The 27091-nt window shown below is 38.3% G+C and overlaps 1 protein-coding gene across 6 annotated transcripts in view; it reads left to right on the forward strand.

Annotated features, from left to right (window-relative positions):
- The first annotated feature begins 4926 nt into the window (after window positions 1-4926).
- The window catches only part of CRISPLD1 (cysteine rich secretory protein LCCL domain containing 1), a 44276-nt gene continuing 22111 nt past the window's right edge, over window positions 4927-27091 (forward strand). For 3 of the 6 annotated variants that reach the window (XM_051610451.1, XM_051610452.1, XM_051610453.1), the window contains exons 1-2: window positions 4927-5156; window positions 6109-6424. In XM_051610451.1, coding sequence (XP_051466411.1) covers window positions 6167-6424 — 258 coding nt within the window. In that variant the 5' untranslated portion in view covers window positions 4927-5156; window positions 6109-6166. Of the gene's footprint in view, window positions 5157-6108; window positions 6425-14308; window positions 14397-25807; window positions 25882-27091 lie in introns of those variants that run through there. The other 3 variants (XM_051610454.1, XM_051610455.1, XM_051610456.1) reach the window with 3 other exon arrangements.

Raw genomic sequence — 27091 nt, forward strand, 5'->3', positions numbered from 1 at the left:
GAATTTTTCAGCCACACTCCCTATAAAAAGCATAAGAAAAATACGTGCAGTTCAGTACTAGGCTTTGTTCAAAACTTATCGTGAGAAAACCGACTTATCTTGGGGTAATAGCTGGTTTTCGGCAAAATGCTCCAATACTGTCTCTGCAGCAACACTGATCACAAGAGCAACATTTAATTCAGTTAAATTGTTTTATGGGGCAAATTGCTGGAGACTACAAAAACCACCAACAAAGTTCTCAATCCTATTCCAAGTCAATCAGCAGCAAAGGGACTTAGAACCAAGTGTTTCTGTGCTTGAGGCTTGAATTTGTTGGAGACGCCTGGATATATCTGTTCAGGCAGAAAAAGCCATCATGCTCATTAGTCCCCTATTTCCCCAAAACAAAAACAAACAAACCAAACAAAAATAAAAGAGAGAAGCATACACTTGTGAGCTTGAGAGAGAGCAGAAACAGGAAACTAAATCAACATGAAAGTATATGGTACCATACAACTTCCCCAATTAGTTCGTTATTTCAAATACATTAAGTATAATTGTTGGTTTTCAGTGTGATTTTGTTTTACCAGAAGTGCCCTCATCACTGGGTTAGAGAAGTGTTACTACACATCCTCCTGGCTCAAAGCATACTTGATTATTTTGTGTAACAAAAGTGACAGAGAGATTGCCATCCTGGCTCAAGGTAATGTATAGGTTGGGGGAATTAATCAAGGACAATGAGGTTCAAATCCTTTTAGAGAGGGCTGGAAATTGAAACCTACTCTTTCAGATGCTGACTGATTATCTCTTGTGGTACTGTGTAAAAGAAAAGGGATTATGTAATTGTGGTTTTTTATATATATATATATTTTATAAGCAGTCATATTGAAACAATGAGTACATATGCTAATATCTAAATTTCAGAGATTATTTCTATTTTCCAGTTGTTCTTCATTTCAGGACTTTTTTGTTTGGTGAACAAAATGCTTTTTGTTCTTTATATGCTTAAGAGGCAAAGGGATCAAATTAACCAGCTGCATAATAAACAACAGTTCAGAAATTAGAACAACGTCCTCTATCTTTCTTTTAAAATGTACCTTCAAAGTAATTTAAATAACAAAACTTTTCTTTTTAATGATAACCTGCCTTCCATTCACTCCAGCTCCCCAGTGGCTTGCAGGTCTGACATTTCTCTGTTGGTTAAAATCTCTCTTGGATTTCATATTAGTTGCAGAACGTTAACTGCTGGTAACTTTTGTTCATTGTTGGTCTTGGACAAAATAAAACTAAAAAAAAATCCTGTTTTTAATCTCAATTAGAAGGAAAAAATAAGCCCCAAAAGTAGAAATAATTGCTTCTAATAACTGTAAATACACAATAATTACTTTTTCAAAGTAATATGAGGATCATAAAATTATAGTCCTGTCCTTATGAAATCATTGTAATAAAATTTCAAAGGATACTTTTAAAACCAGTAACATAAAAGTAAAATATTCATGCTAAACCTTAATAACTCAAGTAGAAAAAAAATAATATTTAAATATCTGTTCCAGAAATAATTACATTATTTTATTTCATGTATTAAATATATCTTTATAGCCAAATTTATATTTGACTATATACTTATACAGACTGATTAATTTTAGTCACTTGGGTGAAGTAGCTAGTGAAGATGATGCAGAGAAACATTTCTGCTAATCTTGCTATTCATTATAGTGACAGATAATACATGGTAACAGGTATGGCTCCTTTTTCCAAAGGCCAGGAGCTGTGAAGTCTTATGAGTATCTTTGTTAAGCTATTTTCTTTGAAATATCTTTCAATTTTCTTGGAGAGCCAATAAGAAACGACCATTTTTGTGAACATTGCTTGGGAAATACCAAAAGCAATGGATATAAAATTTTCTCTGTGATGCTACAATGTTTAACAATGACCAACTTTTGAATAAGCAGCATGTGCCAGAGAATGCATAGTGATGCCTGCTTATAAAAGAAAACGCTTGGACGTGCTGCCTGGTACATGCAAGAGGTCCAGGCACTTGAATGACTTCTGATAGATGGTATGAAATCTTTATGCATATTTCTGCCCTAGTAAATCTGGGCATAGGAAAGCTATGTCCCACTGCTTTGTTATGGTTGAGTTGTGTCTCCAAATTATCCAATGTAGCTGTGGTCTTTGAGAATAAAACAGTTCACGTAGTTCCTCAACAATGGACAGAGCTCAGACATTTTCAGCTGAAGGAATCCATCTATGAAAAAATCTTGCAACATTGAAACAATTTTGTTTTGGACAAATGTTTCCAACCACACCCAGAACTGCAAAAATACCAACAGGCATTGTCGCTGTACTTCATCTGTTGTACTTGTCAGAAGCCTTTTGTGACTTTTGTTTAACCTGGCCAGGAAGAAAATAAAAAAAAACATACCAGAAAGTATATTAACTAAAGATGCTTAAAATCAACAGAAAGATCACCTGGATTTTTCTTCTTCCTTCTGTTTTCAATTAAAAGCCTAGTTCTTATAATTTAGCAGATTTGTTAAGTACATGTATTAGAGTTTTTCTCTCTGTCTTCTTACTTGGTGGTGCCACTCTTTCTTAACCCAATTATCCATACTTGGGGGTCCTGTGTATTATTTCTATTAAGAAAACCAACTGATGAAGCAAAATACCTTTCATTTAGGCCCTTGTTTATTTACAATGACTGCTGGAATTTTGTCTTCTCAAACCCAGGAAGACTTTAACAGCAGAAGATAACTCTCTTTAGCTTGAAATCAATTTTTTTTAGCCAAAGTTTAAAAATCTTCCTTTCTAGGCTTTCCTCAGTGCAATGTTCTCAGTGTTTGTCCAGCATGGACCTGGTGATCTCTTACTCATTTCTTTCAAGTGCATTTTTTGGTTGCAATTGTTGCTGTTGTTTCTGCTACAGCTTTTCAGAAAACGGTTATTGAATTTGTCTGCACATGCCTTTGGGAAGGGAGGATAGTTAGTTTTAGTTTCAGAAGATGTAATGGTATTACTACAATTTAAAATTATGGATGGCAGTTATATCCTCCATGTTGGAGGTTTAAATCGATCCAGAGTAAGAAAATAGGGGAAGAGTCCCTCCCAAGTTGATTAAGACCACAGAGCCGAGTAACTACATTTAATTATATACACAAAATAGGTCAAATTGATAAACAAAATAATCAATTTCAATGAAGTCTACCTCTTTTTGTACTAGCATTTGTTTTATTTAATCTAAAATCTGGGTTACAACATAAATTCTTGAACCTCACAAAGACCTAATTTGATCAAATGCTTTCTAAAAAGTATGATGAATACTCAAAATGAAATATGGAAGGTGATACTATATCTATATAGTATATTTGAAGCCCAGCAGATGCCCAGTGCTGATGGAAAGAGGCACCTATGGCACTTCACAATGGTTGATGGGAACCCCATCGATATCTTCAGTCCTTCAGATTTTCTCAGTTTCTCATGTGCAACCATTACTGACTGTAACAGTAACACTTTTCTGTTGCTTTATAATGAAATAACACTTTTGCCTGTCCACAAAATAAATGGCTTGCTGTGACATATTCTTCATCAGATGATGTTTGTGAAGCTGTGCCTCGATGTCATAGAGTCAGCATCTTGGCTTTCAGACATCTAATGAGGGTTTAAGTTCATCTAGCAAGACAAATAGGATATGAGTATAATAAATATTCAGATCTGATGTGTAGACTCCAGCAAGTTCTTCTAATCTTTGGTTTCCTTCCTCTTCAAACTCTGCTGGATGGCCAGACTATAAGTAAGGTTCATTCTTCTGTACAGCAAATGACAGGTCTTCAGACGTCCTGGTGCATAAACCCTGAAAAACCTTGCATCTAGTCTGTGCGCCCAGCTGCACAGTGGCATTTTACCTCATACAGTTTTGCTAGGAAAAAAGTTGAGTGCCTGATGAGTGCAGAAGTCCACATCTCAGCATTGCAAAGTACTAGAGATCAACCAATATAAAGCATAATGATTTTTGCATATTAAGGTGTGTAAGTAACAGAGTGCCCATAGCATAAGACAAGACAGGTTAGGTTCAAAGTCTTCAGGGAAGTTATAACTAAAACTGAGAGAATACAATAAGAAGCAGTGTGTTTCTTGCACAGCATTGTTTCTCTTGGGCCCATGAAATTTGGAAACGTCTATAGAGCTGATCCGAAGCCAGCTGGATTCTGATGAATTTTAACCTCAGCCTCTCAGTTTCTGAAAATGAAAATACAGAAAACCTTTGCAAGCTGGTACAGCAGTCCTGTGAAGACTGGAAGCTGGTCAATCCTGCCATTAGCTCAGTGTACCAAATTATACTGAATAAATGAAACACTGTCCCAAATAAGCTTGCATGAAAAATTTGGGCTAGAAGACTTTGATGAAAATAGGACGAAAAAGAGCCTATCTGATGCCTGGTCTTGCTGGAAAGGGAATGGAGTGGTTGCAAGCTCTTGAGTTCTACTTCATAATGAGAAGTCTCATGCAGCTGTTCTGAATCGACAATAAAGTTCCTGTCCTGATACCTTCGGCCATATTCACACGTTCCGGACTTTCACAGAGCTCATGTGTGAACATTTTCTCTTAGCAGTGTTTCAGCAGGAGCAGGCTGGCTTAGCATCCTCTTGCCAGCTACCAAGGGATGGAGACGGCGGGGGACTGGCCCCCCTGGACCAAATTTTCTGCGCGATGGCTTTTGCAGGACCGAGGCCAGTTTTTGGCAGGAGGCAGAGGTCCCAGCCAACCCTCGCTGCCCCCGGGCCTCCAGGCACCGCCCGGGGCGCTGGTGCGGGCGCGGACGGACGGCGGGGGCGGGCGCGGTGCCCGGGGCGCCGCGCGTCCCGCCCCGCGGGGTGCTGGGGAGGGGAGTCGGCTGCGCGTCACCGCGATAAATGCCCGGCGGGGCGGGAGCCGGGAGGATAAGCGGGGAGCTCCTCGGGGGCGGTGGCAAGGCGAAGGGCAGCGGCGGAGGCGGCGGCGCGGCTGCTCTCTCAGCGGCAGCCCCTCGCCGCGGCTCCGCTGCTGGACGCGCCGGCGCCCGCCGAAGCGAGCGGAGCGAGGCCGTGCCTGCGCCCCTTGGCCCCGGCGCGGGCCTGGCGAGGCGGGGGGCGGCGGAGCGAAGCTGGCTGCGGAGCGAGGAGGCAGCCGCCGCCGGAGGGGTAAGGGCCGTGGTGGGCGCTCCCGCCGGCTCCCCGCAGCATCCACCCCGCGGAGAGGCAGGCCGGGGGCGCGGGGTGCCCCCGGTCCGGCGAGCGGCTCCTCGGGGGTGGCTGCCCCATGCAGAGCGGGGCCGGGGCCGGGGCCGCGCCGCCGGCTGCGGGCGGTGGCGCGCTGGGCTCAGCCAGGGTCTGTCCCCTTCGCCTCTTTTTGTTTCCCTGCCGGCGGCTGCGTCCGACGCGGTCGGTGTGGCGGGATTCACGCGTTTTCACCCAGAGTGAGGGAGTGATCGTGACTCTCCTGCCTCAAGCACTCAGTCGTGTAATTGGCCGTGTTGGAATGTTGTATTCTTGAAGTGGTACTACTTTTTTTCTCGGAGTTCTTGGTGGTTTCCTTTGTTTGACGAAAAGAATTACCCCATCGCCCCCCATTTTCATGTCAGAGTTGAATACCTTTAGTTTTATTAGATTTTTTGAAATCATGAAAGCTTCAATCAAACTCGTATTTTGAAATGCACCAACGGGTGGTATTTCGTATCAACTCTATGGTGTTTTTCAGCTCACATTTTGGCAATGAATGCAAGCCTTTTAAACGTTTTTGTTCTTAAATTCCAATACTGGAAGACCTTATCTGCTGTCTAATCTTAATTCATGTCTGGCTACTTTTAAGTAGATATGAAAAGCCTGCTTTCCTGAATGCGGGCAGTGAAACATGCATGCCAGTGTCATATATAAAACCACTTGAACAAACTGAATGAGGTTGGAGATAAGCCATCTGCCCAAAAGAGCACTGTATACTTATTACAATAAAATAAACTAGCATCCTGATTTCTCCCACTGAAACAACAGTGGCAAACTGTACGAACTACAGTTTTTGTTGCTTAGTAAGTTCATACAGGTCAGTACATCAACCTCCAAATGACATTGCTTTCTCTTATGCTTTTGCATCCAACAGATCCAGAAGAAAGGCTTTGTCTTGGAGCTAACTCCTGAGCATTTTGAGATCATTCATCATGAAGTATGTAGTACAGGAATGGCTCAGAGTGACTACCTTGCTATTCATAGCTCAAGCAGTTTCTGCAATGGTGCTTCCCAATGCCACGCTCTTAGAGGAACTTTTGGAAAAGTACATGGATGAAGATGGTGAGTGGTGGATCGCCAAGCAGAGAGGGAAAAGGGCTATCACAGACAGTGATATGCAGAGTATCTTGGATCTTCATAATAAATTACGGGGTCAGGTGTATCCACCAGCTTCCAATATGGAATATATGGTAAGGAAAAATTGATAGCGACATGCAGAAAGAAATGTTCTTAGAATAGTTACTGTCACTTTATAAAACAGCATGCTTTCAGTCTTAGCTTGCTTGTTTTCTCATTTAAAGCACCTGTTACTTCTTTTTCTCTTTTTTTTTTTTCATTTAAATGGATGAACTGGGAGATAAAAATGCCTATTTGTGGATCAAGTGTAATGTTCTACTGATATGAATGGATTTAATCTCTCATAGCTATCCTGAATTAAAGTGGCTGTTCCTCACTGTTAGGGGCCAATTTCCAAAATTGCATTACTCAAAATAGTTGCTTGTGGCCTAAGAAGTTACCATCTAAGAAGACTACTGAACTTTGAAGTTTCAAAATAACATAAATTCTGTCCCATGCTTCTAGGTTGGATGGAATTTCTGAGTAAAATGAAACTCCTATAACAAGAAAGTCTTCTATTTAAGTTGGCATGTGTCGGCGGGCTGGAGTCCTGTATGTTCCCATGTTTAACAGATTAATAATGTAATATATAATTTCTGTTTGTGTTTTTCCCTTAAGAAGCCTTTATATTTGGTTTATTATTACCAGACTTAAATCTCCCATGTTTTGGACCTTTGATTTTTATGCCACAGTTCAAGGCTAACTCTGTCCTTGCTAATTAGATCAGGTCACTACAGCTTTTAAGAAGTCCAGAGGTCTGCCAAGACTGGGCAACTTTTCTTCTGTGTTCTTGTTTCTGCAGAAAGGCTCAAATCTTTCTACTGTGTCCACACTGTATAATTTTTTTATCTGTCCAGGTACCAGAGAAATAACATTACTGTAGGTTGGGTTGTTTGTCTCAAATATTACACAGGTTTCCTGACACTTTCCATTGTGTGGTTATGACAGAGGATCATATTAACATATTTCAAGGTATCTTTCCCAGCTTGGAGTGGTGTCTTTGAGCTTGGAGATCTGATTGAGCTGAGTATGTATGTGTCCTGGAGAAACCATGCTTGCTTAAACCATCAATAAAGGTAGTTTAACTTAAGTTGTTACTGTATTAGACTAAGAGCTATCAGAAAATTAGCCACCACGTTTCATCCCCAAACAAAGGTATGATAATAACTAAAATCCTTTAACCCTTTCAGTTGCAATTCTTTGTACATATCCTTAAAGTTTATTTTGTTTTGACTTCTTCAGACCTTGTTATAATACAGGTTACCTTTTTGTTCCAAATCAATCATGTTGATTTATTTCTGGAAAACGTAAGAAAAAGGTGTCCCAACTGTTTTCTAAGATGAAAATGGGGAAGACTATTGTTTTCCCATATTAAAATACTGCAAAACTGTTTCTGAAGATTCTACAAAATGGTAGCTTTGATTTTTAGTTATGCACCTTTTCCCATTCATAATGCCATTTGCCTGTGTTATATATCTTAGTAAGAAGAATTTGGATGTACTCTTTTGGGTTAAATTTTTGACAGCTGTATTCTTCAAAGATTCCTCCTGCGCTGCACACACTTTGACCTAGACTTTGGGTTAGGTCTACATCTGGAACAAGTTGTTTTGGTTTTGTTGTTGTTTTTTTTGTGCTCCCTGATGGCATCTGACCCAGAGTACAAGTAGTATGGAAAAGAGATTACTTAATTTAAATGCCGAGGACATGTTCTTACATCCTGTCATTCAGAACAGGACAGCAGCTTTCAAGAAAGTGGGATTCAATTTTGGCATAATATCTAGGGGGGTCAGGGGCTTGGATTGGCAAGAGTTTGGGAGTTGTGAGTGCAAAGGGTCTGTGTGAGGGGTCCCATCAAAAGGATGGATGCGTGTTCAGGGACAGAGACCCATGAGAAGGGCATGGATAGAGGCTGCAAGTCTGGTCAAGAAGGTGTTGAGAAATCAGTGATGTGAAGGAAAGGAGCATTTGATGAATAGGTGTGGTTAGTGGAGGAGCTATGACTCTGGGCAGAGAAGAATTGAGCACCTGAGTTCATGCAGGGAGGATAAGAGCACAGTAATTTGCTAAGAGGCTATTAAAAAAGACTAAGCTTGGAAGTGAGTGGAAAGGGAGATTGTACGTGGAGGAAGCATGTGTGAGTCAATATGGGGAATTAAGGGAGGATGGTTTAGGAGACAGCAGGAGCCCCCCCCACACTGCTTGGACTGAAGAAAACAATGGGATTTCTGATTGCCTGCTCATGAATTTTTATGGTACAGTTTGTGATTGTGTGATTGCCCACTTTCTTTTCTATACCAGGTGTGATAGGGCTGTTTTATTGTTTAATGAGAGTGACATTTGAGTACAAAGTTGAAAATTTGTTGCAGGGCCACAGATTTAATAGCAAAGAAGGAACAATAAATGATAGTTCATTAAGGAAGCATGATTTGTTCTGTGCAAGGAGATTCCTTTGAAAAAACTAATATCTGGTCATTACCATAGCGCTGATATGCAAGAAATAAATTATAGAAGCAAACTCCATTCTGTCACTTCATAACTTCTGCCAGATGTAGCTGTATAGCTATTACTGCTGGCTTTTTGTTCACAATTAAAACAAATGCCTGTTTTGACACTTAATAGTCACTTTATTTTTCTAGATGCCTATTAATAATAGGATGGACAAGTTCCAGTTTTCCAGATAAAGAGATAAGCACTCTTGGATGTGATTTTCCAAGGGTCTGTGACCTCTGGATCAGTTTTGTGACTGACAAAGTTCAAACACCCAAGTACTGATAGATGTAAAACTGTACTTGGCTATTTTTTGCAAAATAAAGGATGGGGATAAGTGGGATGCTTAATTAAAAAAAAAAAGTTTTGTGCAGATAGACCCATATAACTAAAAAAAAGTACTTGCAGTGTGATAAATTAGGTCTTACCAAAGGTGAGTTCCAGTGCTCCAGAATAGGGAAAATGTCCCTCTAAATGTCTGCCTGATGTTTAGTGAGCTAGGTAAGTACAGCTGAAATAATGTGTCTACTTTTGGGGTGCTTTAGTAGCATAAAAATGCTCACAGAAAAATCTGCTGTGGACATGGTCACATCACTGTAAATTGCCCCTTTTACTACTAAAACCTTTCCTTGTCAATAGAGCTATCTCTGCTTGTGGAAGTAAATTTTATTTCTTACTGAGTATGAATACAGATGGTCAAGGTCCAGGTGCCTCAGTGGTACACTGGTCTCTCTACAAGTGTGTCATATAGTTGAGAAGTTTAAGATCTCCAAGAGTGCTCGGAGCTGGGAGAAGGTATGTGGGGGCTGTATGCCTTCAGTACACTGGTAGTGTGTAACAGCTGAGCCAAGCTAACAGGTGGCTCTGGCTGAAATGCCTCTGTCCTGCTCCTGCCACTGGCATGTATCTAAGATGATTATTAGATTGATCCAAGTACTAAGTGAATCAGATTTGCTTGTTTTAAAATGTAATATTGTTTTTTCTTCCAGTCTGAGTCATGAAACTGGCCCCCCACATGGCTGAATCAGATGTGTGCCAGTGCTGATAAAAGAGGGTGGGAATGCACAGCTAAGGAATGGGGGGGATGAAGAACCACATTTTAGGTAGGAGCTATTGGTTAAATGCTTTATTTGCAAAGTGCAGCCTTACCTAATGCCACATTCTGGTTTAAGTTGTGCAGAGGAGAAAAGCTCTTGAGGATGATCTCCAGCACATAAGGTCTTGGTTCTATTTAAAAATAAAAAAAGGAAAAGATGTTGAATTACTGATTTTCTGTACACTCTTGCCTTATGCCTTGGAAAAGTAAAAGGATACTAAGTTGTCAAAGTTCAGAGACCTAAAGTTACTAGCTGCAGTAAGATTCGCAGTAGATAAGTCTAATGAACAGAATGTTCTCATGATTGTCTGGCTGAACTTACTGGATGAAAAGTTCATCTTTCCAAGTACTGAGAGTCTGGTAGTGAGTAGTAATGGTTTCCTAGCATAAGGGAGTAAGAATAGAGCCTGTGAACAGAGAAACTGCTGCAATGAAATCCCTCAGCTTCCAACAAACAGCAGCTTAGGGACTTCCTAAGTCTACTCTTGTAGTTTTTTGTCTCCAGTAGTGTTAGAATTTTCTTTTCTACTCTTGTACTTTTTTGTGTCTAGTAGCCTTAGATAGAATTTTCTTCTATGAATATGAATGCTTTTGAGTCTGTTTTTTTGAATCCATGACATAAAGTTGCAGAGCTCTATAAGTTTAATTACACACTGTGTGAAAAAGTAGGGGTTTTTTTGCTTTAAACTCTATCTTTCCTTTGACTCCTTAGTGTTTTTTATAAGAAATGATAATTTCTTCAGTGGTCACATCTTTCTCAGTTGAAGAGTCCTACTCTCACTTGAAAAGGATTCTATCTGAAAACCTATTCTGTTTTGTTTTACTTCTCTTATCTGTTGTGGTTCCCCTGTTTTTCTTTGAATTCAAAAGGAGCTAACCAATGACATACTGCTTTTCTCGCGTTCTCTCTCGCGTTCTCTCTCGCGTTCTCTCTCGCGTTCTCTCTCGCGTTCTCTCTCGCGTTCTCTCTCGCGTTCTCTCTCGCGTTCTCTCTCGCGTTCTCTCTCGCGTTCTCTCTCGCGTTCTCTCTCTCAAGGATTTATGACATTATTTAACTTTTTGTCTGTGGCTAAACTAAAGTCAGCATTTTCATAGAGCTATTCAGAATGGCTCCAGGACTTTTTCAGTGTGCTAAGAGGTCTTACCCCACTATAACATACGTGTAGTTGGCTGTAATGGGCTACTGTGGAAAAAGTATGCAGCAGAAGACCACAGCCACATCTTGCAGGGAATTTGAAAAATTATTTTACGTTCTTAAATCTGTTTTATGTCTTTTTTCACTTCTTTATCTCATGATAGCTTAATTTTATGCAGTTACTGCTTTTTAAATAACTCAGTAGCTTTGTAGAAATCTTAACTGCACTTGACCCTTTTCCCCATGCTGTTGATGTCTCCAAAGTCTGATATATTTGGGAGGAATTAATATTATCTCAAATATATTTTTTTAACTTGTCCTATGAAATAATCCCAATGGAAGTCAGCTGTTAGTTTGCAGTTTCTCAGGATCTACTGAAGCTTTTTGAAAATATTAACACCTAAATGCTGTTTTTTGTTACTATGGTAATGAGACTATTTTAGGAGAGGTTGTGTACGAAATAGTAATTCAGAAATTTCATTATCAAGTTCTTCCAGATTCTTGAAGAATTTTGTCTGGTCTTGGCAATTTGATACTGTTAATTTTAACATTTCATCTAATGTTTCTTAAGTCTAGTGTGTATCATCCTACTCATCTTCTGTCTCATTCTAGAATGATTCTGGCATGAGAACCTGCATAAACTCCTCTGTAGGGAACAGCAGTCCAACAAATTCAGTTAACTCCTCTGCAGTGGCCTTCCAGGACCTTATGATTGCATGTTAGATCATTCTTCCTGGACCTCTTCTTTCAATGCTGACAGAGTTCAAATGATTTCAAAAGAAAAACAAAAAAAAAATATTTTTTTAAGTTAGAATGAACAGTTCGTTGTGAAAATGTATGGCAGGTGAATGCTGTTGGTATGCTTGTCCTGCCATATACTGTACACAATTGTTTCCTAATAATGAAAGGAGAGTAAGGAACATTTTGGGGTTTGTGTGCACAGGAATTTAACAGCATTGGAAAGCGAGCAGAGATGGATGATGTTTCCCTGCTGCCCTTCCAAAGCACTCAAACACTTATCACAGCGTATAAAATACCAGAGTATAAAATATCATCCTTTTGACATTTCCCATCCTGGGCCATTGACACCAGCATGGCTTTCATACCATGTATGCACTTGTGGTAGATATGTATGGAAGAGATATCTGAGCTAGTGCTGAAAGGTGAAGGCAGCTGCTGCAGTCTGAGCAGAGCAGTGTGCTGTTGTGGCTCTGCTGCTCCTTTCCTCTACTGTGCTTGAGCTGTCTGTGCCTGCCCAGCCTCCCCTGGGGAAGACCTAGCCTTTTAGATAAAGATGGGAACTGTTGTGCTTGGTCATTTACTTCTCAATATATGTCATAATCTTGTAATATATGAGGCAATACATTCTTTCTGTGGTTAAAGTAACTATTTGGCTGATTGACTTTAGACAGCCTTATATACTCTGCTGCTGTTAATCCTTCCCTTAAATAAGTCTCATACAAGTGACTCTGACCAAATTGGGAAATCACTACGTTGGTTTGTCCAGACCTGATTGATGTGGAAAGCCTTATTCTATGTTACTCAGTTACAAAGGTGTTTGTTGCATTATTAATAAATTCTTACTAGACTGTAATGTGCTAATACAACTTGAAAAACTTGGTTTAGGCACCACAACCCTACAACTTACCAACCTCCTTATCTTTTTTTTGTTAAGCATTATTTGTGTATCATAGGCTGAATTTGCAAAAACTTTTATGTTTCCTGATAATTTCTTTGGCAACTTTGCATGTTACTAGATGGAAACGTGTTAATGAAAACTGAGATATTTTTTTTTCATGCTTATCATGGTCAACACTTTAAAAATAGTCATTATTATTTGGATGTTGGAGGTTGTAGCTCCTTTATATTCCAAACTGTTATACTCAGCAAAGTTAAAGGGCCTGCCAAAAATAAAATTTCCCAAAGCATTTTTGATTAATTAATTTATAATGCATTATATTTTAAACCATTCTTTTAGTAGTCGTTCCTTGATTTCCTATGTATTTTTCCAAACAAATGAGTAAATGAAAACAGCTCATGTGAGATCCTCATTCCGTGCATGGTCCTTTGCTGTACTGAAAAGTGTTAATGTTATCTGCTTGATAGATAGCAATGCATTTCAACCTGGTATTTCTTGGCCCCTAGCCACGCACTGCATTTTGTAATTAGTGTAATTGGAGAACACCAGTGTCCTCTAGGGCAGGGAAGTAATTTTTTATTTAATTATTTTTAGTCTTTTAGACAGAACCTGCTGATACATGATAGGAATGTCATCACAAAGTCCATGCTTTGCTTCTGTGAAGCTTTATGTTGTAAACCTTGTGAAGATCATAAAATATTCTGAGAGTTATTTTTTTTAAAGTTCAAATTAAAGTAATTTATTTGGTATAGCTGCATGGTTCTTAGGGACAGTTATGGATGGGTATCAAATGGCACTATTGGATCCATATTTTGTTCTCGGGGAGGGGAAAAAAATAAATGTATTTATTACTTCATGTTGGTATATTACCTCTGAAGATCTTGGTTTGAAAACATTGATAGTGACCTGTTGAAAGTGCTGATACCATGTAATACCTTTCAAAGCCATAACTGACCAGTGACTTCCATGGGACCTTCCATTTTGGGAGGTTTGAAAGTTTGACTTTCCATTTTAGTAGCTTCATGGAAACTTCAGAATAAGAAATGTAAGAATGTTTGTAAATATTTACAATTTAGATTTTTCTTAATTCTTCCTCAGGCAAATTCCTGCTTTATTTAAATAGAGATCATTGGACTTTGGGTCATATGAACCCACTAGTGGATATAACCCTTGCACAGATAACTGTAAAATGTTCATGTCATCATAGCGAGTGAATAGGGATTGAAATATTCTTTTGGCTATTTTGTGATGTTTTTAGATCCTACGACCTGCATAAGCCTGAATGTAGTCTCTGTGTATCTGTCAGGTCCTAGCTGAGATTTTTTTGTCTGTAATGTACTTAGGAGAATTGAAATAAGCATTTGGTAATATAAAGGAAGGCCTTGTAGTGGGTTTACATGTTTTGTTGAATTTTTCTGTGCTGAATAGAAGTGCCCTGTTAAATTTCCTAGGCCTTTCTGACAAAACTTTTCCATGTCTCTCCTTAGTGTATCTTGTCCATTTTTGCCAAAACTCTTCCAGGACAGTTGAATAAAAACAATTCCCATTCCTTTCGAGCAGAGGACTTTGGTTTGTGGAATCGGTTAAGTGGCTGAAGAGCACTTGGGGTGCCAAGAACAGAGCAGCTCTTTTCAGAGTGAACCTGTCTGCTTTCCTTCTGGTTTTCCACTTTTCTGCTCCACTTCAAAGGTTGGTGGAAGTGCTTCAGCTCCTTTGCCTGTGCTCAAAGGCTTCTGACACTGCATCAAAGAACACAAGGACGTTGACTTATCCTCTTATTCTCTCTGTCTGTTTTAGCAAAGGATTGTGCAATGTGAAGTGGCCAAGAAAGCAAGTGGATAAGTCCACATTATGACTTTTATTGATGTAATGCCAACAACAACTAAACAGCTCCAAGTAAAGAAATAGAAAGTGGAAATTAACAGAAAGGCTCACTGTCTCAAAGTTTAAGGGAACCTTCCTCAAATAAAATAATTAACGACACAGAAGAGACACTGTTATTTTTTTATTTTTGCTGTCAGAGAACCTCTTCATTGCCCATAGAAAAAAGATTATTAAAAATTAGTCAGTAGTAGAGCAGAAACACAAATTGAACATAGAAGGAATCAATGAGATTTATAAAAGTAACTCTGTGTAGCCTGTTGTCTTCATATCTGCCTGGGAATCTTCTTTAACTCAAGATCTTTTTGATTGAGGATAAAAAACATTTCTTAACATAATTTCATTGAAATGCTAGATACAAATTCATCTTGTTATCTATAAATACAGTTCTCAACCTTAGATTTGGCATAAGTAGAGTGAATATCATGGAAAAGAATTCTTCATTAAGAAGACTTACCTTCTGTCCATGTAGAGAAGGACAATTTTTACTCTATTAGGAAGGAAGAGAACAGTTTCTCAAAATTAGGCTATTTCACTCATTAAATCCAGATTTTTGGCTGCCCGGTACATATGACAATACATTTGTGTTGAATTCCCTGTTGGATTTCCAGTCAGTCAGAAACTTCTTTAATAAATTTTGCAAATCTTTTTTTAGATTTTATTTAAACATATTTCTTACAGTAGTGCCAAGTCATATATGATCAATGGGTGCTTCCTAGCACTAAGTTCAGTTCACTTATGTCAAGGCACAGCAGTCATCTTTTAAAAGCAAACATTAACTGTGACGTATATTTGGGATGTGGTTAATTTGTGTTCAAAGTTCAGAAAATTCTGTAACATCTCTAAAACTGTTGTTTTAGATCAGAAAGTGATCAGCTGCAGCTAGTTTATCATGGTAATCACTGCTAGGATTTGAGGTAAGAACCTGTGCTCTCTTCTATTTGTAATTAGTTATAAATATTTATGACTGTTATTTGTAATATATGTGGGTAGTTCATACTTAAACAGTGGATAAAACACAGAACTCAACATCAGCTTTCACATCACTGTTGCTTCTCTTCCATTCATGTCAGAGTATAGAAGTGAATAGACGATTTTTAGTCATTCTGTAATAGTAAGGTTTTATGTGCTGCTTTTAAGAAGTAGCAAAGTAAATATACTATTTCAGAACACCTTGGAAAGCTGAATATTCCAGCAAGGTTTTTTTCACATGCTTAGAGTACACATTGAATTCAATGTAATTAGTCATGTCTGCTGGTTCTGATTCCTGGTTTTACTTTTTGAACAGAAAAAACGTGAAACTCTTAATAGTGAGATACTTCTAAATTTTGGTGTAATTTATACAGTGTTCAGGAGCAATATTTTTGGCCTCATACTGCTTTCCTGTTTCCAGGTAAAAGCCACAGTTTTCCTGCTTTTTACCCTTTCCAAAAACAAGTAGCTGAAACCTCAAGATCTGTTCAGGGACCTCTGCCTGGTTTAAAATGCTAGAAACTCTCATCTACCACATGGTAGCAAGTAAGGTCCTTACCATTTCATTTCTAGACAGGCAGTAGTATTCCAAAAGAAAATGAATGTTTCACTTTACTGCTAGTGAGAAGTTTAACAGTTTTAACTATCCACTTTCTTTGTGCTGAAAGGCTATATATCAGCATTAATTAATATGGTTGGTTTTGTATTTTTAAGGAGAGTTGTCTGATGTTTTCCATACTCATGAGTTTTTGTAGTCACTACCCTACTCTAAGGGACTGTGGGGTAGTACGAAGCCAACATTTTTCTCGATCTCAAATGACTGACGGTAAGCATCTGAGTGGTGTGCAAATTACTGACTTTTCGGATGTGCTAATTATAATTAGTGTCCATGGACTTCCTTCAGCAGCCTCGATACAGATGAAAATGCCTCACCTAAGTGTAACCGAAAGCCAAGGTGATGAAAACTGCTAGTGTCTGTTAATCAAGAAGAAATAATGTCAAACCAATCTATTTTACCATTTTTTTTGTCCCAGTGATTACCAGTCTAGTGTATCAGAGGGAAGTAGTAGGTGTCATATTTTTTACTCTGGAATGTTTTTGATACTCTCATCCCCAACATATTTGTGATTGAAAAGCTCCCTGTTAAACTGCAAGTGTTGATGCTGTTGGAGCCCATCCCTTTTTGGTTAAGCAATTAGGTTATGGGTTGTGTGAGCAAAGAGTATGTTTGAAAACTGCAGAGTACATTAATATCTGCACAGCTTAGGCTTGTTTTAGAGAAAATGGTCAAAATTAAAAGAACTTGACGAGTCGAAGTAATGGCCTTGAATCAACATTGTGAAATTTAACTGCAAGTCATGGAATAAGGAAGAAATCAAACAAGTATAAGAAAAGGAATAAAATATAGAAGCAACCCTGCAATAAAAAGATGCAGGAGATACACTGAGATAAAAAATGAGGCAGCCATCTTTAAAAGAAGACTTCTCTGTGTGAAATGCAATGTCCAGTTTTGGTCATTTTTTAAGAATGGTTCAGCAAATCTAGAGAGACTAAACAAGATTAATAGGTTTGATTAAAACAGAATAAGTGATTCATGAGGAAAACAGAAGAAATTTAGCAGCTGAATTTGTTTAATCTGGGAAATAAATAAAAGTTGTTCAGGAAAGAGTGATTTCTTTTTTCTTGGCAATAAAACATCAGGAGGTTTAGGTTGCATAGCAAGGAAATCCGTTTTACTCTCATAGGCATAAAGCTCTAGAAGACAATTATAGTAAATATTCTGAAACTACTGTTATTTTAGTTTTAAAAATGTAGATAATACACATATATGTGATTCTGGCTCAGTGGAAGAGGCTAGGTAGACTACATTAATTTTAAGTATCTTGAGGGCATTTTCAGCTGTACTTATCCATTATTCTGTGCTGGTACCATGCATTGGATTTCTAGTTCTTATCTGTATTTCTTGCTTATTTGTTCATGGCATTTTTCATTCCGTGTTTGATTTTTCCTTTTTTCCTTCTCAGTGTCATTAGTCTTAAATAATACAGTAGACACTATTAAGCAGTAAATAAATACTTATACAGTACTGCAGTATTTTCTTTACCACTCTCTCCCTATATTTAGAATGCATACAGCAATGAGGTATTTGTACTATGCCGTGGTAAATGTTTGTTTTCAGTGATGCCCACTGTACTTATATTTCCATCTATATTGAGCTTAAATTTTGGCTCGTTTTTTCTTTCCATATAGTACCATCCCATATGATATTTTCCACCTTCCTAGGTATATGAAATTCTCTCCAATTAAAATGTTATCACTGTATTTTTTTTATTTTACTGAAGAACGTATTTTAAGCAACTGAGCTTCCCTGTTCTGTTGCAGTAGCAGTTGGTGAAACTGGTGGACTCACTTGTGCTGGTCTGCCTTGGGTCACAAAGTTCTCTTTTGATTTCACACTCACAGAAGACAAATGGTGGGATTCATCTCACTAAGCTTTTGATGTCTGTGGTATACATGTCTGCGTCTGAAGCAGTCTCCTTTATAATTAGTAGAGAAAAATGAGATTTTTCAACATACAGTTTATCTCAATTAAAGGTGGGCAGCTAAAATTATCTCTATCTATAGATGCTTATTTGTCTGTGTAACTGTAAAAGTAATTTAGATAATTAGCTCAGATGTAGGTATCTGCTTTGAGGCTATTTAAATTCAGGGAAGGTTAATCCCATGCCATGTGATTAGTTTGGCTGCTGATGAATTGTGATTTAAGCTGTGGTATCTTCACTGAAACATCAACTCCTCCATAAGCAGAGCATTGGTTTCAGTCTACACATTACTTGCACCCTGTGTTGACAGAGGTTAAATACCACAATTTGAAGTCCAGTCTGTAAAGTTAAACTGGTGTTAGTTGTGGTTGATTTTAGGGTGATATCTTGTAGACCAGAAGCATTCAGAAGATTTATATTGCATTCAACATCCCTTCTGCAAAACTTGTAACCTTCATGCGTAGAAGAGTCAGCAGTTGGAGTAACTGCTGCTACCACTCAGTTTAATCTGTCACCTGGTTTTTAGCTTCAGCTAGTCTAGCAGACGTGAAACATTTGTGAAAGCTGATAGTGTCATTTCTGTGCGAATGTCTTTGATGTTGCACTGTGTTTTAACAAGGCACTGACGATGGCAATGCCTATGTTGGCAAGTGTTGTGGTGCAATAGGAGAAGATTTGTAGAGCAAAAGTGTTGGTGCTGAGGATTCGACATTCATGCTGTCCATGTTTCAGGGGTTCTCATTTTTATCTAGGTCTAATCTGTGTGGACTGAATACCCATGAACAGCTGCCAAGTGTTAGATGCACTCCTGGAGCACAACTGGAATTTTACCAGGAAAGAGTCCAGTTTGTACTCCAAGAGTGCTCTATGATGCACAGTAAGTGGGGTGATGAGTTTCATTTCAAAAGTACATTCCTGATCTAAATTTTTTTAAAAACACAAACAAACCCTAGTCGCCTTTGAGTTCAGTCTTGGTAGTATTGAAGCCTGGTCTAAGAGATCATCTTTGCTTCCTGACTCCTGGTCTCGTGAAAGGGAATGTATTTGATCTATTGTGAACTCTGAACAAATGCAGCAGAAGTAGCAGAAATAATCATGATACTCAGAGATGGTATGCAAGTCGTTTTCCAAAGCTGAAACAGGAAGACACTAGATGAAAGTATACAACTCTACTGAGACTGTAAAGCTGAAGTATGTAGAGCTAAGTGTTTTCTCCTCTTACTGTAAAATAGGTGCTTGCAGAGGCTGGAAGTTTAGTCAGTGCACCTGCTGGACATAATGGCTCTGATGTAAGTTTGAAATAACGATTCTAATGTGTGGGTATACTGGCTTGGATAGCAGAAGCATCTGAGCTATAGACCGTGGCATCTTGTCAGTGATAGACTATTCAGAGTAGATGATGAAATCAAGTTGAGAGAAGTACTGAGCCTTGAACTTGGGGTTTCGTGTGGGCATGAATAATATACCTGAAAAGTTAATGCAGACTGTTTCTGTCACAGAGGAGAATACAAGAGTAAAGGGAAGTGGTTATGCTGGTAACTTTCTTCAGAGAAATATATGTCCTCTTTGGTTGATAAGAACCTGTTTTTTAGCATCTGGATCTTCTGTTCTGAATGTACTTACTTCATTAGAAGAAAATACTATTCTTCATAAATTGGGGTATTACTTGATATCTTAGTCATGTCTGCATGACACAGGGGTTTAAGGAAGAGTACATTTGGCAAGGTTGAAAGCTAAGAGATAGTATCTTGATTAAATATTGAATAAGCACTTGCTTGAAGAAGTCTGCCTTGCAGCATGTTGATCTTGAAACTCAATATTGCCTATGCCCATGTGTACTCAACACTTGAGACATCAGCTGTCAGCATAAGGGTACCCGAACTCTTTTGGCTCTTAGCACCATTTAATGTACTAGATGTCTAAACTAGTTGAGTGAATCAGAAGAAATGTGTGCTTACAGAGCAAATTTAGACTTGTGATACCATTGCCTGTAGCTTAATTGAAATAGTTGTGTTTTTTTTTAGTTGCATAGTCCCTCCTTAAAGCAGATATGGACAAAATTCTAAGAAAAATCTCAAAGAGATGAAACATCTGATGCAGACTGGAATATAAGAGATTAATGTCTTTCTTAGTTAAGGCCAGGTCCAAAAACTTGTAAAACTAGTACGTGACTTGTAAAAGGCATTAACGTGACTTGTAAGATAAAGACAGTCTTCAGGACTGCAGTTGTAAAGAAGTTCATTTGTCAGACACAAATAGTTACTACCTGTGAAAGCTGAAATTAGGAAGGATTCAATGCCTAAGTAAAATATAGAAAAGAGGTAAGATAATGGGGTCAAGTTTTCACAGACTGAAATTTCACATTTCAAAGGCAGATCAAATTTATTTATGTTTGCAGAAGGTTAGAAAGCACTGAACCAAAGGCCTTCCTAAATTTTACTCTGGGAAACTGTAGTTTATGAGGCAGAAAGCTGTATTTGTCATTATAACCCTGTATTCACATAATCACAGAATATTAAGGGTTGGAAGGGATCTCCAAAGATCATTGAGTCCAACCCCCTGCCAGAGCAGGACAAAAAAACCCAAAAACCAGCCAACCAAACAAAACAAAACAAGAAAACAAACCACCAACTAGGGTAGATTACTCAGAAAGGCATCCAGAATCCATTGCCCCGTATCCTATCACTGGGCACTGGTGGAAAGAGGTTGTCCCTGCCTTCTTGATGCCCAGACCTCATGTATTTGTAGATATTTATTAGATCCCCCCCTTCAGTCTTCTCCTCTCTAGGCTGAAAAGCTCCAGGTCTCTTAGCCTTTCCTCATAAGATAGGTGTTCCAGTCCCTTAATCATCCTCATAGCCCTCCGTTGGACTCTCTCAAGTAGATCCCTGTCCCTCTTGAACTGGAGAGCCCAGAACTGGACACAACACTCCCAAGTGAGGTCTTACCAGGGATGAGTAGAGTGGGAGGAGAACCTCCCTCTGTCTGCCGGAGACACTTCTCTTAATGCACCCCAAGATAGCACTGGCCTTCTTGGCCACAAGGGCACATTGTTGTCCCATGGATAACTTGTTGTCTACCAGGACTCCAAGGTCCTTTTCCATGGAGCTGCTCTCTAGTGGATGACCTCCCAGCCTATACTGGTGCATTTTGTTGTTCCTTCCCAAGAGCAAGACTCTGCACTTGCTCTTTTTGAATCTCATTAGGTTCCTCTTTGCCTGGCTCTCTAGTCTGTCCAGATCTCACTGAATGGCCACACCACCTTCGGGTGAATCAGCCAATCCTCCCAGCTTTGTGTCATCAGCAAACTTGCTGAGAAGATACTGTCCCATCATCAAGGTCATTGATAAATATGTTGAACAGGACTGGACTCAGCACTGATCTCTGAGGGACTCCACTAGTTACAGGTCTCCCACTGGACTCTGCACCATTAACCACTACTCTTTGGGCTCTATTGTGTAACGAGTTCTTAATCCATCTCACTGTCCATTCTTTTCATCCCACATATTCTGAATTTGCTCAAAAAGATGTCATGGGAGACTGTATCAAAAGCCTTGCTAAGGTCAAGGTAGACACATTCACTGGTCTCCCTGCATCTATCAATTCAGTCACAACATCATAGAAGGCTATCAGATTATTCAAGCATGATTTCCCCTTGGTAAATCCATGTTGACTACTCCTGATAACCTTCTTCTCTTCCATGTGCTTAGAGATGACCTCCATACTACCTCAGTAGTATCATGGAAGAAACTATGTCACTGAATGGATTGTGAAGCACAAAATGATACAGCATATTCATTTTTTAGACTTGAATATGTATTGATTTCACCCTCCTGCTGTCTTGTGTCCAAAGCAGAAGAGTACAACAACATGCATTTCTCAAGCTGGGTGCAGATGTGAGCTTGACCTGTGTGGGAGAGAGAGAAAGAGAAGTACATAACTTGACAGTTACAACCACTTTGACATCATGAGTACTAATGGACAAGAGGGCAAAAAACCTCATTATTTTCACCTGGTCCCTGCAGTAGCACTGCATCTTCACATTGCTAGGTAACATCTTTTGATGTTTTTAATTAGCATCACTGAATGATCTTGGAAGTAAAAATTACAAGAAGTATTTGGAAAGCAGAAGGATGTTTTCCAAGACATGTTAGCAACTCCTTAGATTTGTTGCTACTCTAGTAGAGTCCTATGAAACAAAAGGAGTAGCTTCATGTAGGTTTGTGTTGCTGTACAGTTGGTGGTATGTTCAGTGTCTACCTGTCTCTATCTTAGTGCAGAAAGTCAACCCTGATGATGATCTCTTACCCAAATGGTAGACTACATAGCTTTCCAACAATGTGAGCAATACTTTTTCCTGGTTAGCAGGTTGAGTTGCCTTGCATGTAGTACCAAAAAATTGCTGGTCAAAATGCTTCTCAGACGTAGGAATCATCTGCCTAGTTGCATTTCCATCTTCCTGTGCTGCCATCAATTCCCTGTATTTACCAAAGAAATCTGATTGTTCAAATTGGTTGGAGCCTGCTCATGTCAGAGCATGAATGAAGGAGCTAGTAGGTGAGGAATTAGGTGCTACACACCCTGACATTTCAAAAAGACATGGTCACCCTTTTTATGAAAATAAATAACTTTCTGGTTTTATGCGTCCTTCATCAAGCAGAAGGATCCTTGCCTATAGCTGTGCCAAGATTTCCATTCAACTTTATCTGTACCAATTGTTTCAAAGAGCTAAGTAGTCTTAGAAGTGTCCTTAGTTTAAATCTGTAAATACCAGCTGCTGCTGCTGAATGTTGTGGAGAACTTTTTGAATTAAGTTTAAAACATTAATGCTATGTCAGCTCAGTATAAATTTCAGTAGCCAGATTATAATATTGCTAATGAAATGGTGTCTAAAGCAAGATAAATGCCTACATCAGGTAGGTAGCTACCTATGTTGCTGTGGCTCTTCATATTATTCTATATTTATTCTTGATTTTTTTTTTAAATGCCAACCACCTCAGCATTTTAAAAATTCACTAATTGGTTCTATATTTGTTCAAAGTTTTTCATTGTGTAATTTGCTCTGAATGGACCTTTTTGTGTTTTTGGAAACCTTTCCTTATACATTTGCTTTCCTTCATTTTTCTTAATTTCTTGAAGGAGGAAGGGAACCCTAGGAGAAAAAAAGCCTTTTCAATTTTATGAAAGAAACATCAAAACATATTTGTAGATCTTTCCTTGTGTATGGAGGTACTTTGAAGGCAAAAGATTCACATTGTGCAAATGAAACAAGAGAGTGCTATTAAGAGCACAAGATTTTTATATATACTTACATATGTTTTAAATGCTATTAAGAGCACCAGAATTTTATATACTTATACATACTTATATAGGTTTAAAATACTAATATAATTTATTTTATGTGTTTGTTTCATGTAGCCTGGTATGTGAGCAAACTCGGAATAAACACAATAAAATGCATTATATTTATAGCTAATCTGTTTGGATTGGTATGAAAATACTTTTAAATTCACTGTCTTCTTAGAATTAATATGCTCAATTTTTCTTCATGTAGCTTCAGTCAGAATAATTGATTTTGGAAGGAAATTTGGATGTCCTATTTAACAACTGGAAGAGGAGGAGTAAACGGAAGGTGATATCACTGGTGCAAAGCAGCTTCTTCCTGTTCTTCATCTTGTCTCTAAAGAAATGATTAGGCATGTTGGCAAAGCAGCAGAAAAATTTTTGCTTACATTCCAACTACCTGTAACTATAGAAATGACCTTTAAAAATACCTTTAAGCTGATTTACTCTCTGTTAGCTGTGATATGGGATTCCAGTCTGTCAGATTTCTTTTACAAATTTTTTGTTTATTTTGGGAAATTCCATGCCTGTCAGTAACACCTATGTGCAATTTTTGCATCACTGAAGTAGTCAGATACAAATTTAAGCTATATTCTCAGGAATTGCGTCTGAAATCATGGTGTCAGTTTCCCCTTTTTGTTGAAAAGCAGTAGAGTGATCCTGGAGATGGAGAAGAGCTTTCATTTCTGCATTGTGGTTTGGAGTTGTATTGTATTGCTTCTGTCTTTGTAGGGGTTGGAGACCCAAGTAACTGACTCCTAATCCTTCTGCTATTTTTTACTGACTATAGGAGGTGATTGGTGTTTTATTCCTTTTATCAATTTTATTTTGAAAGTCTCTGGCAATTGAAAAAGTGACTTGGATCTCTAGGAAATTCTTTGCAACTGGGACACTGAGTTGTTTCTTCCAGAATATTTCATAGATTTGTTGTAATTTAAGAGGTTTAATTTTAAGTCTAATTTCTGTTACACTTCATTAAGCAGTGGCTTTGATGAGAGAATAGAACCATTGGATGATGAATCCTGCAATTTAAGTGATTGTTTCCTGTATGTGATTTACACTTCGTGGATTTTTAGCTCTGAATATGTAATGGCTTTGAGATTCATTCCAGCACACTCCAAAACAATATTTAAATAATCAAAATTAATAATAAATTAAGCTATATCTTGTTAATGTAATTGGTGTACTTCCATACTGTGGACTGTAATTTGGTACTGAGATACCTGAAGTAGCATTGAAATAACTGGCTCTGTTAACAATAGTAATTGTATGTTTAAGCATATTCAAATTCAAAGACAGTCTTGATGAAGAAAAAGCAATGTTAAGTTCTGTTGTACATCAGTATTTTTTAATCACCTCTTCCTCATCCAAAGAAAACGTAGATCAAGCTAAGCATTGACTGGCAGGCTAACAGGCAGTGTTTTTTGACAATAAACTATGCCAGCTGTATGTGCACAATATCCATGCCAGGTAGTTTTTGTATGGCTTTAGAAATAATGGATTTAGATGTTAAAGACTGAGAAAAAAAACTAATGAGTCTTTTTCTTCTACGGCACACACAGAGAATTCCGTGAACAGCTGACTGTTCTGAAGTAACTTTATCATGTGGTACATGCATCAGGGAGAAAAGCAAGACGTGGCATAATTTGCTGCAGCCCCAAAATACATATGCAGACTTTTGACATGTGATTCATTCTAGATACCTCATAACATTTTGAATTTGGGGTTATCTGTTGACAAACCTACCATGCAATTGGGTTAGGCAGTATAATTGGATAAATTCAATCCTTACACAAGAGCAGCTATTTACTGTTAGATTTCTGATTATTTTATCATCAAACTTTTTATTAATTACTTTTAAGCAACATTTTAGTGATTAAACTTTAAATAAAATTAATAAGTACATGAAATGTATGTGAAATCTTGTAGCATATTTTGATAAAAAATTACCTGTCTTTTTGTGCTTCTATTTATATTATGATTTATGAGACAGTTCACATGAGAATGTATCACAGACATTTTACAGTGTCCTGGTTTGAGCCAGGATGAAGCCAATTTTCCTTTTACTGATTTTTTTTTTTTTTGTTCAGTAAGCTCTCTTGTAATTAGCAGCAAGTTTTCCACCTAGTGAACCGATTGCACTGGATTGTTTGTGTTACTGCTGAGATGCCAAGGACACTTTGCTCTGTGGCTTCAAATGCTGCAGGAGCAGAAAAGTCATATCTCCAGCCCTGCTGCAGGGAGGAGTGGACTAGATGGATAGAAAAATTGACCCTTCTCTTCCATCCATGGCTGGCACCTGGGGAGGACTCCGTCTATCCATCACCATTGATCCCTAGGCCTGTGCATTCCTGACCCAAATAACTCTCCCCTCGGTTCCTGTCTGCTCTGCTGCTCTCTCTGGCAGCTCTGGGACACTTCAGGACTGCTCACAGGTCAGGAGATGTGGGAGTTGCTGGGGGTCAGGGGAGGCAAAAGGTTTTTGCACACTCCTGAACATACATGTATATAATTGTACATATTTTGTCATTAGTAGTTAATTAAAGCTGTCCATTTTAATTTTCAATTAGGAAGGTCTCTCTCATTATCCCTCTCCTTTCCCTACCTGGGTGGGAAGGGAAGGGGATCGAGAGCATTGTTGTCGCTGGTTCAATTGCCGATCCTTAGTCAAACCGTGACACAAAAAAAGTGCTGAAATATGAATTATTCAAGTTTTAAAAATCATGTTCTTTATTATAAAGATTTTATTTCTAAAGAGGTTTTTAGAGAACAGTTGTAACTGACTAAAGGATGCAAAGATATTTGTATATAAAAAATTACCGTGCTAATTAAAACAATGTATCTCACTAGGCTAAATAATTACTTGCTTAGTACATTTTAAAGATTTCTTGTTTCTTTGGCACACTAATCAAGCCCAGTTGTCTAGCTTGTTAATGGTAGTTAGAATACTTCTAAATTTTCTATTAGAGAAAGGAAAAATGAAAATAAAATTTGTTTTTAATCATCTAATTGTTTGTTTTCAATGAAAACTGCCAACAAATGTTATTAGCTCAGTTCTAATTTCCCTGTTATTTCATTCCTTTCTGTCTTTCATATATGTCATGAACTGATGACTCTGCAGTTTCTGTCATTGCACGTGTCATTATGATTGACATGGAAGGGCAGTGACCAAGGAGGTGTGATATTATCACTGTCTTAAAGGACTCCAGAGCAGAATTGTAAGTGAAGCTGCTTCAAGGAAAGTGCACTATGGTGAGGCTTACTTCACCATAAACAGTAGGAATAAATAAAAGCCCTGGAAAGGACCAATGGGGCAGATTTATAATCTAACATTAAAAAGAAATAGGGTGATTACCTCATGATGAGTCTTAAGCTGTAACCTCTTGTCCTTAAGTAATTGTGCAGATTCCTCTCTGAGATAATCTTGCACACACAAACTCCTTTTTGTGGAGACTGGAGATGGCTCTCTGTTTCATATAGCAGCCTTTTCTGGAGTCAGGAATTACTGTGCAATCAGCAAAAATATCCAAGCTCCTCATTGGTGATCCTGTCTCCTGTACTATGCTTCCTGCAAAGAGCTTCCCTGCATCCCATCTGCTCATCCATTAAGATTGTTTCTTTGCTGCGTCTGGTTGTGGCCTAGAA

Source organism: Apus apus, chromosome 2 (genome assembly GCF_020740795.1).
Source record: "Apus apus isolate bApuApu2 chromosome 2, bApuApu2.pri.cur, whole genome shotgun sequence".
NCBI lineage: Eukaryota > Metazoa > Chordata > Aves > Apodiformes > Apodidae > Apus > Apus apus.